The 11542-nt window shown below is 26.1% G+C and overlaps 2 protein-coding genes across 2 annotated transcripts in view; one reads left to right on the forward strand and one right to left on the reverse strand.

The window, feature by feature from the left end:
* The window catches only part of LOC126897590 (tubulin polyglutamylase TTLL5), a 38860-nt gene extending 27603 nt beyond the window's left edge, over positions 1-11257 (reverse strand). The window contains exon 1 of the mRNA XM_050671303.1: positions 10880-11257. Within this exon, the coding sequence (XP_050527260.1) occupies positions 10880-11089 (210 nt within the window). The 5' untranslated portion in view covers positions 11090-11257. The remainder of the gene's footprint in view (positions 1-10879) is intronic.
* LOC126897593 (leucine-rich repeat-containing protein 23-like) lies at positions 2346-9247 on the forward strand. The gene is made up of 6 exons (XM_050671305.1): positions 2346-2782; positions 3330-3510; positions 3651-3729; positions 4837-5009; positions 5478-5614; positions 8871-9247. The coding sequence occupies exons 2-6, from the start codon at positions 3496-3498 to the stop codon at positions 9160-9162; spliced, it is 696 nt and encodes a 231-aa protein (XP_050527262.1). The 5' UTR covers positions 2346-2782; positions 3330-3495; the 3' UTR covers positions 9163-9247.
* Positions 11258-11542: the final 285 nt, after the last annotated feature.

An 11542-nucleotide genomic window follows, 5' to 3' on the forward strand; every position in this document is an offset into this window, starting at 1 on the left:
TCATTATTTACGCTATTGATTTTTTCTAAAATGTCGATATTGTAGATATAAAGTACAAAAATAAATAAATTATTCATGATTTATAACAAATGTATATCAAATTATTCTTATAGTTTTTATATCAAAAAGTATTTCAAGACTATTATTGTAAAGAATAAATAAATCACATACTTTTTAAAAATTTACTAAAAATTACTAGAATTTAAAGTTGAAGATATAAAATTTTAACAAAAATGTAGCATGTTCTTTAAATATGATGGTCATTTGCACATAAAAGATAAGTGGTGGGGACAACATTTTTTTTTAACATAGTATCTAGCATAACCTTTAATTCAACGTTGGAAGAAACTAGGAGTATTTCCAGGAAATTTTCAAAAATCAAGTTTAAAAGGTTAACTTTTCATACAAAAGTAGCAATTTTGAATCCTCATTAATAGGCGCTGGTTAAGAGTCAGATTTTCAAATAAAGTTTTTTTTATACAAGATAATACTGAATTCAACAATACTAACATAGTAATGCCCGGTTGTATAAATACTATGAATTGCAATTTCAAAAATCATTTCTTCATTGGATGAGTCGGAAAAAAAAGATGAACATGAATCGGTTAAAGATAAGACTGATGATGAAGACATGACTTTCCCGAGTTAAAATTCAATTTTATAAAATAATACGAACACAAGAATACTTGTTTAATATTTTTGGTTAAACTGTTAGTGTATGAAAACCTAAATAAGAACTATTTTTTATAGCAAATATAATTCGATAAAGAGAAAGATAAACAGCTTGATAAATTTTACAGATCAGAAATCGGACCAACAAATATCGATTTATAAAATCAACATTTAATCATTTTTCGGAACTATTTTTAAATTTGCGGAACCGATATTTAGTTATTGGTTCTGTAAATGTTCATGGGATGGGGTGTTAAACTTCTTTATTAATAGATAATGATTAATAAAATCGAGGCTGTGGGTGAGTTGCGGCCACCGTGTTATTTACGATATCAGAGACCGATGAATTTTGGCCCTTAGAGATTTTGTCATGAGTTGATTTGTGTCCCGAGTAATTGTCGCATTTGTAATTATAGTAATGATAAATAACCTACATTGATAGCCGGGTCTCTTTGTAGATATTTAAATTACTTACTATAGTATAACGTTCATATTATAGTGTAGTATTTTTCATTTACATTGTCAGGCTAAATTCAGCTACAATAGAGTTTATTTCTAGTGAAAAATCAAAGCCACTTATTATTTTCACAAAACACTTAAAGATGATCTACAGAGATGGTCTTGCTGTGTAAAACATTGCTTTCTCTTTGAAATAAAATAGTCGGGATAATATTAATTACAGCAATGGTAAAACTGATGAAAATGTCCTAAATAGGAATATTTTGAATAATTCTTTGAAAATAAAAAAATAGCATTAGATAACATTTCGTGCAATTCAACAAAACTTATTCACTCGGAATTAAAAAAAGGGGAAATACTGACTTCAACAACCTCAAAAAATGCTGATTATTCGTTTCGGCATTTATCGATGCAATTCAACAACCTTATATACTTTTCCTTAACTTACGTCAACACGACCGAAACTCATAATAATACGATTACTACACAACTGACTTTTTATTTGGTACTCTTTCTTTATAATTTATGTTGTTGCACCCAATATACGGATATTATCGTATTGTGTTTTGGCGGATATAAAAATTTGTATCAATCTATTGTTGTTATAGTCATTATTATTATGAATTGTTGATTACGACTTAAAATATATATAATCACATCTAATTAGTACATTAATTAATGTGTTTACTTGTGTCACCTTCCTGTAATGGATTGACGGCGTCCTAAGCACATTACTGGTTTATGTCAAATGGTGGCTGGAGTGTGAAGTGTTTTTTTTTTTGGTTTGATTGTATGTACTCATTTTAAAAATACCCAGCCAAAAAAAAATTGAAATGAAAAAATTATATTTATGGCGAATTTAATTTAAATAAGCACCTGAGAAAGGATATAGTTTCATTAACCTGAGTTATGCCACTAATCATAAATTTGTTTTTATTTAAGTTTTCTTATCAAATTATCGTCTTTCATGTTCGGAAGCAAAACGTAATTTTTATCGTAAATATGTATTCAAATATTTTTATTAGTTATAAATTTGAGATGAAAACTTTTTTGTTAATGTTATTTGTCTACCTCATCAGTCAACTTATGTTTTTCTCTATTCCAGTTAAACCTATTAAAAAAAGTAAGCATAAACTTGATTCTAATTACTCAAGGACATGAATTTGCTTTTTAAGATTAAATAATGAAATAGTTGGATGTTATGGTGACAAAAACAAAATATAATTTCACTTACGTTTTCCATAGCAACAATACATATTAAAACATAATTTTAACAATTAATAGTTACGACTTTACTTAATTACTATATAACGTAACTAATAATATATTTTGGGTAATATAACAACCATGAATCCAGCAGGTGTATATGAAGTGAGAGTTTATCTTGTTTAGCCATTAATTTCAACCGACAAAACATCTATGAATAATTTGTACACATTTTTTTTAGCAAAACTCAAATCATCAATTTAATGAAATTGATAATATAAAAGACGATATTATAAATATTGAAGAAGAAAATATTACAGCGGAGGAGTCGGTAGTGTTGAGCGATGCATTTCCAGATTACCGAAATTGGATTGAAGAAGAAGAAGCCGAGGAATTCACTCACAACGAGTATAAAAAATATACTAAAATAGATAAACTTAAACAAGTATGTAGCAAAATTACGCATTTTCGTAAGACTACAATATATTTATTTTCAAAAATATTAATTTCTTCATTAACTGATTTAAGTGTCTTGTCTGAAAAAATGGGTTTCTTTTTGGAAATTAATAATATAATTTTCTAACATTCAAATATTTTGCATTAAATAATTATTTGAATTAGTAGGTTGTAAATGTAGAGAATTTGGTATGTGCTCTAGTCTTAAATAGAATTATATTTTTATTTAATAGTACAAAAAATCTATCATAAAAAATTCAGCACCTATTGAGAAAGCTTTAACAGCTGAAGAAGCCGGTAATTGCCTTACGAGAATTGCTCAAGTGACTGAAGGATTTAATTATGCTTTTATTCAAATCGATGCGGTTTTAAAGTAAAAATAACAATAAAATTAAATATTAGAATTTATATAGGACAAATAGTGTTTATAAAATTAATTAAATTATTAAACAGTATTACAATTCAATATTTGTTCAGAGAGGAAATTATATAAAAATGATTAACTTACACACATAAATAAAATATTCTTGTTTTAGGGATCTCACCAATATTGACATAATACCAAACTTTAAATATTTATCATATATAAATGTTTCGTACAATTATTTGAGCTTGAAGGCTTTAGACTCACTTAAAGATTTGCCACATGTGTTACTTATATATGCGGACTATAACTTAGTTGAATCACTTCATTTGGCTCCCATGCCTTATTTGAAGGTAAAAACGTTAATAATAGTTTACGAAATTTTGTATAATGTTACAATTATAACGTTGGTCAATAATGTATGATCAATAAAAATGTTTTATAACTTCAAGGAATATTATTTTATTATTCTTTTTATCAATACTTTTCATAGGTTTTGACTTTAAATTCCAACAAGGTGTCGTCGTTATCAGGATTGAAGCAATCTTCATTGAAGTGTTTATCGTTGAATGGTATGAAAAAGAGTTGATTAATTTTTAAAATTTGTGATATGAAAACTTTTATGAAGTTAATTATTTATTTATTTTGAGATACAAGTTTATTTTTCATTGTAAAGTCATAAGAACAGCGTTAAAATTTTTTTATTCTTTATTTAGTAATATGACAAGCTTTAGCAATAATTGCAACACTCTTTTTTTAATAAATTAACAATAAACAGAATTAAGGAAATTACATTATTTCATTCGCGTATAGCAATAAAAAAACGCAAAAATTAAAAATATATATATCTTTTAAATAAAAAAATGAAATTTTATTTTTAGTGATTATTTTGTAGTCTATATGGGACCCAATGGTTTATTAGGATAGGGTCTTCTTAAAATTAAAGCCTCGTGCATGAGCATCTCTTATCACATGTCTTGCCATGGCTCCACTAGTTCATCGTTAGTTACTGACGATGCTTATGTTTGTGGCACAAATAACGGGTAGCAAAATTTCGTGTTCTCTGCCATCAGTGGCGTATCGAAGTCAAAGAAAATAGACAGAATAAAAAATATCTGAACTTTAAAATTGTCAACCATCTTTAAATATCTAAATACACTATTGGATAGAAACTGCTATTATTTAGATGATACCATTTTTAGTGACTATATTTTAAAGATTGGATATAGTATAAAGTAGTGTACAATAATATCAGATATCTAATATTTAAAAATCATTTTTATGATTAATTATAACTTTGACCATCATAAAAACCATCGATAACGCATGTACCCACGTCATTTTAAGATCTAGTTCTACAAAAGCATAAGATCGATGTTCCTGTCCTGCATATTATATCACCTCTTTCTTCACTCAAAATACGACTGATGGAAGGTGTTCAATTATTATCTGATATAACAATTTATATGAGCACCGTTTTCAAAAAAGTGTTCTTTATATTTGATTAGAATATTATTACATTTTTTTTTCAAAAATATTTTGGTACATAGATTAAGGGGTTCTAATGCAACTGCATTCCCAGCATTTGTCTATTTACACCTCTGGTTTTTTGTTTATATTAAGTTACAGTTAAAAAATAAACTTAAAACTGTTTACTTGATATCATATCATTATTTTAGATAATAACATTTCCCAATTGATATGCGAATCTGATAATAATTCAAGCTTTAAAGACAACTACTTCAACGGAATCGATTGTCCTGAGCTTATGGCACTATCTATTTGCTCTAACAATTTGATTAATATAAATAATATTTCTCAAGTTTCCATCAATTTAAGTGTGTTATACTTAGTGAGTATATTATGTATTGTTTAATTCATTGTTTGTATTATAAATATAAATAACAGTGTTGAGTAAATTACTTAATTTTAGTAATAAAATAAAATTACAAATTTTCAATTAAATTAGTAAATTAAACTATTTAAAAATATTTCAATACAGTTTTAATGAAATACATTACTATGATAATAAAAAGAGTTACTTCATTACTATAGAAGATTTTTTTTTCATTTATACGTTCAATATGACATTTATTTGAATTAAATCACTTATACCATTGAAATTTTTTCATATGGGAGTATATAGAAATTTAAAATTTAAAATAGAGAGGGCATACAAATATTTGTCACTTAAGTATATAAATGATCTAGTTAAGCAAATAACTCAAAATTTGGACCAGTATTTAAAAAGATAGAGCACTTTTATACAGGACCAGAAATTTAATAAAATAATGATTCGGGTTAAATATTTCACTTACAGAGTCGCAATAAGATTCAAAATTTAAAAGGCTTAAAAGATTTAATCAATTTAGAAAGATTACATTTACGGAGCAATCATATAACAAAATTGGACGGATTTAATGAAAAAATGAAAAAATTAAAGTATTTAAATATAAGGTAAAATTACAGTAATAAATAATAATTTTAGTTTCGATGCGATTACTACAATGTTTTTTTTTTGGTGACTTTTCCACTTTTTCTCAGCTCTCATTGGACCGACTTTAATGAACAATATGTCAAAATATCACAAATCATATCTAGTTGAAGACATTATTCTTTAAAATTCCCTCGTTCCCCGTAAATGGGGGATATTTTAAAAAAATTACAATTTTTAAAATCGGTAAATTTTGTCATTTTTTTTTCACTTTTTTTCTTAAAACTACCATAACTTTTTAAAAATTAACAAAACAACTTTTATTTTTTTTTTTATTAAAACCTTAAATATTTCCCTTCCACTCGATATCATTTTTTTTGAAAATCTAACATTTAACCTGCTCACAGGGGGTGATTTAAAATAGCAACTTTTTTTTACAAAATTTAGCTTTTTCAACTTAACTTTTGAAAATATTCTTTTAACGTATACCAAATTAAAGCTTATGTCATGTACTATAAAATGAAAAATAAAAATTTGTCCCGACGACTTATCTTCTATGTGCAAATAGCTGCCGTAGTTAAAAACATGCTATTTTTGTATTAAAATTTTTGATTTTATATTTTCAAGTTTAAATTGCTATAACTTTTAGAAAGATTCTGTCATATTATGTAAAAATGTTTAAGCAGATGAACGTGTCCTGTCAGTATTCCATTCAGAGTGCTTATTGATGTCTAATCATGTTATTAACATTTCTCAATAGTATATTGGAAGTCTCGAAATATAATTTTAATTGTTTGGGCACCACAAGGCAACCCACATGTTCCTGTGTTGTTCTCTATGCCAAATTTCGGATAGTACATTGAGGGATTGCTCTATGAGTCTTAATCACTGGTTCAAGTCTACATAGATATTTTTTGTACCTTTCCTCGCTAGAAAGTCTATTTTTTCATTAGTTGCCACACCGCTGTATCCTGGTATGCATTCTAGTGTAACTTTATTGAATCTTGCTAGTGATTCTAAAGTTTTATTTATTATCTAATAGTTTCTAATTAAATAGCGCTATTAGATCCCTACCTAAGTCTGTGGACTCGTATGGTAAGTATCTTGAGGTTACTGTAATATTTTTACTATCACTTAATGTTACTATAATAGTTATAAGTCTATGCTTAATAAATTAAATATATTAACTAGTTAAATGTGTATGTTGGCATTTAAAAATATGAGGTTGACAGGCCTATAAGACATAAATAATATAAATAAAAACATTTTACAACTGTAAGTGATAAATGAAGATGCATAAGTTTTAGGCGACCTACATAAATTCAGTCGGTAACGAGTCGTGTCTCGGTGCGTAGGTACCCGAATTCGATTCTGTTGCGTTTGGCTATGTTGATTTTCCATGTATCTCGAGTTTAGTTTGAATTTTATTACTGTTTTGAACCATTTGGAGAAATAAATTTACTTCCAAATAGCTTCCGAATATACAGTCCAACGTTTATTTTAAGTAAAATTCTCTATAATTTGTTTATAGAGCTTAATTTACAATTCTCAAGAATCTAGATATTCATTTTTTGCTCACATTTTAAAGTATATTAAGCGTACAATTTTCAGTTTTAATTGAATATGATAGTTGTATTTTGAAATTTTTATGTACTAGAAGCCTTTAATCGTAATAGTTAATATAAATGTTAAAATGTTTACTTATATATTATAAATATTTTTTTTTTCTTCAAATTAAAATACACTATTAAAAAAAAACTCAGCACAGGTGGTCGCGGCACAGTGGTCACGTGACATAGTTGGATCAAGTATAATGATATCTGACTGTAATTAAAATCACTATCAAAAAAAAAGCTTCGATGCAAATTTGTAGATAGTGTTTAATTTTAAAAAATTGGTGGATTATTCTAAAAGCTACATGATATGCTAGTTCCTTATTTGTATTCTGATTAAGATATAGTATGTCGAATGAAAGAGGGATATAAATATTATTTCTTATAAAAAAATTGTATTGATCCATACATTTTTCAAAAAGTTATAAAAATATAAAGTTAAAAATGTAAAAAATAAAATCCAGAATTTTCACACAAAAATAGCATTTGGTAACTATTTTCACCGTGAAGACAAAATAAATTCCGACATTTTTTTTTTACATAATAAAGTATATAAAGTGTCAGACTTTCTGGAACACTTTCAAAAGTTAAGTTTAAAAACTAAATTTTTTGTGAAAAAGTTGTCATTTTGAATCCTCCCCTGTAGGCAGGTAAAAAGTCAGATTTATAAAAAAAATATACCAAATGATAGGTAAAGACATCATGCATCTATAAAAATAAGAATAATATTGATCCATACATCTTTCAAAACATTATAGCATTATAAAGTTAAAAATATAAAAAAGAATTTTTTTACAATAATCGTATTTTTTTTATTAACTTTGCCTGTTTTCACCATGAAGATAAAATAAAATCCGAAATTTTTTTTTACCATAATAAAGTATATTACATTAGCTTTAATTTAATATATATATAAAAGTGTCAGACTTTCCGGAACACTTTCAAAATTTAAGTTGAAAAAGTTCTACTTTCTACATGCATTTTTTATATTTGAACCCCCCTCGTATATAGGGAAATGATCCGATTTAAAAAAAAAAGGTATGTCCAATAAAAGATGTATATAAATACTACTTCTCATGAAAAAATTGTATTGATCCATACATTTTTCAAAAAGTTATAGCATAATAAAGTACATTACATTAGCTTTAATTTAATATATATATAAAAGTGTCAGACTTTCTGGAACATTTTCAAAAGTCAATTTGAAAAAGTTAATTTTTTGTAAAAAAAATTGTCATTTTAAATCCCCCTGTAGGCAAGTAAAGGGTCAGATTTATAAAAAAATTCACCAATTGAAAGGTAAAGACATCATGCATCATAAAAAAAAATTATATTGATTTGGTTATTTTTAAAAAAGTTATAGCAATTTTAAGTAAACAAAATTTCGAAAATTTCGAAAATTAGTGATTTTTAAATTTGTAATTTTTTTGGAGGTTTCCCCTATTTTCGGGGAACGAGGGAAATTTTTTCAATTTTTGAGGGTAATGTCTTCGACTAGATACGATTTGTGATCTTTTGACGTATCGTTGAAAGAAATCCATTCGGTGAGAGCTGAGAAAAAGTGGTAACAAACACAAAAAAAAAAAAAAAACACACATCATAGTAAAACCTTCTCAGCTTCGTATCGAAGCTAAAAATTATTTAAATTATACAAATTTTTTTTCAGAGAAAATCGAATTGACAACATCAAAGAACTTAAAAAATTAAAGTGCCTCAGTTCTTTAAAAATATTGGTAGTAAAGTCGAACAACTTCAATGATAACAATGAAAATACTAATAACAGGATGAATATATTAAATATGCTCCCTTGGTTGAAACGCTTGGATAAAGATGAAGTGACAAAAAATGAAAAAGATAATATAGAATATGAGGAAACAGATGATGCATACTCTAACATTGAAATAGATTCGAGTATAGGAAACGAAGAAGAATTAATTTTTGAAGATCAAGATTTCTAGAGTTTGTTATTTGTAATGTAATGTAATGTTTTATGTTATGTCTCAAAATATTAATAATTTAATCTTATAGCTCTGCTTAAAAAAATCATAACTGACTTATTTGAATAAAAATGGATTGGTTGGGTTAGACTGTGTTTAATCAATTATAAATAGACTACTGACTTGTAGTTTTAACTGAGTTCTTAAACTTAAATAATAGGAGATAATAAGTTTATAAATGGGACAATATTAAAACTTAATGCAGAGGGGCCATGTAACCGAATCAATGATGTGGGATGGTTAAATATTATCAACAACTTAAAAGACTTGCGTGTTGAGGATTAAATATGGATTGACTATGGTGAATCTCTCATCCGAATAGCAAGTGACCTGGGTTTGATGTCCAGAGCACTAAAATATAAATTTTTTTAGTATTCAAGTTTCTGGTACACATAAATATACTTGTATATTTATTGGGTTTGATCTAATTTTGTTTTCTTAATAAAAATAAGATACTTTTTCAAAAGGTTTTATATATATTAGACGACAGTAATATGAGTATTCATGAACATAAATATACAAATGAACGGCGGTACCTGGTGTCACGCAATAAAAAAATAAAATTGAAAAGTTTATTATTTTGAGACTAAAAAAGTTTACAAAAAAAACCAAGACTTGAATTATTTTTATTTATTTCTTACTTTTTGCATCTTACATTCATTTTACTGATACGAGCATTGGTATTTCACTACTAGTGCAACAATAAATGTCAAATATTACTTTTTAGATGACAAATGTGTACATTAAATTATTAAAAATATTAAGTTAAGTTGATTGTTTTCCTAATTAATTTGAATAATTTAATTTACCGTTGAAATAATATATTTTTATAAATTAGAAATAATCCTACTATCTTTAATTATAAATGTTTTAAACATTTTTGGTTATAGCGGTTATACATAAAAATTACTGCAGTTATAAATATGTAGAAACACCTAAAAATATGTGATTTTCCAAAAAAAGCAAGGACTCAAATAGAGTTTAAAACATTTTTAGCCATTTTTTTGGGTTTTACTGCTTAAATTGTCTCAATAAATTTCGAGTTTTTAATTACGGACTTAATAGTTTCATATAAATTTTATTGTCATTATTTTGTGTTTTGAACATAGATGCAACTATTGAGACAATAATTGTGTTAATTCTATTGCAAAATTATTAAAAACTTCAAAGACACAAGATCGTATTCAGACGAATGGGATACAATAGACAATGATACGTAGGATAGTTGAACTAAGTTAGGATAGTGAAAATATCACGAGTATTTAATCGAAATTTACTCAAAAACACTATATTACAAAATGTATACTAAGGTAAGTTTCAAAAATTTGTCCAAATAAGCATGACAAATAAAATATTGAAAACGTTAAATTCGATGACATCTAGACTTGGTTGTACAAAGTTTCATTTTTTATTACGAGCAAGTAATGCGTTTCATCATTGCATGTCGTAAATGTCGGTAACTACTTGAAAACATTAGCGAAGCACACTTGATTATTAGTCTTTTGACGTGCTTAAAACATTAGTCTCTATAAATTAAAAAATTTACAATACCGATAAAATAAACTAAGATATGTAAAAAATAAAATATGCCTTCAAAATCTTATTATACTGTTCTAATGTTTTATTTTTTTCTTAAATATTATAATTAATAATAATTAATTTACAATATTTTTCTTACCTCTCGAAATCCATGATTTTCAAGCAAAGTAGACAGTAGTCTTGAATCAACATTTAATAGTTTATACGATAAATTAACTGTTTTCCAAGGAACTTCATATAAATATCTTTCCAACGCCGCCGCATGGAAAATGCATGTGTCTATACCCGTAGATGATTTGAAAATGTACTTTTTGAATTCTTCATCTTCAGTTTTATTTACCTCAACCATTTTTTTTTTGTAAGATTTATGTTACAAAATAAAATAACAGAGAATCACAAAGACTGATTATCAAAATGCCTACCACTTACTGTTATTAGAAAAATAAAACTAATAAAAATATTCATTTCTTTTAACTTTACCTAAAGAGTCAGTTTTGGGGTCTTATCTGTATGTTTAATCAATTATTGAAACGATGTGCACGAATGAATTTTTTGCTTAGTAACGCTTACAATCTACTAACGAAACAAACTTTGGTGGAATTATTTTACCGCCTAAAGATATGTCTCATTTTATTATATCTTAAATAGTGTTATGGCAATAGCATTTAACGGGTAACCCCAATGGTTTACAATAAAAGAGCAATATCATGAAATAACATTTATTTGGGAAATTTATTTCCTCGAAAGACATTAATGATAAACATTTGAGTTTTATAAATAATACTAAGTTATGATATGATAT

This window comes from Daktulosphaira vitifoliae, unplaced genomic scaffold, assembly GCF_025091365.1.
Source record: "Daktulosphaira vitifoliae isolate Bord-2020 unplaced genomic scaffold, ASM2509136v1 Scaffold_2, whole genome shotgun sequence".
Taxonomy (NCBI): Eukaryota; Metazoa; Arthropoda; class Insecta; order Hemiptera; family Phylloxeridae; genus Daktulosphaira; species Daktulosphaira vitifoliae.

Coding starts and splice junctions, on each gene's coding strand:
- LOC126897593 (XM_050671305.1), top strand. Junction 3,730..4,836: donor GAAGTGTTTATCGTTGAATG/GTATGAAAAAGA, acceptor TCATTATTTTAG/ATAATAACATTTCCCAATTG. Junction 5,615..8,870: donor TTAAAGTATTTAAATATAAG/GTAAAATTACAG, acceptor ATTTTTTTTCAG/AGAAAATCGAATTGACAACA.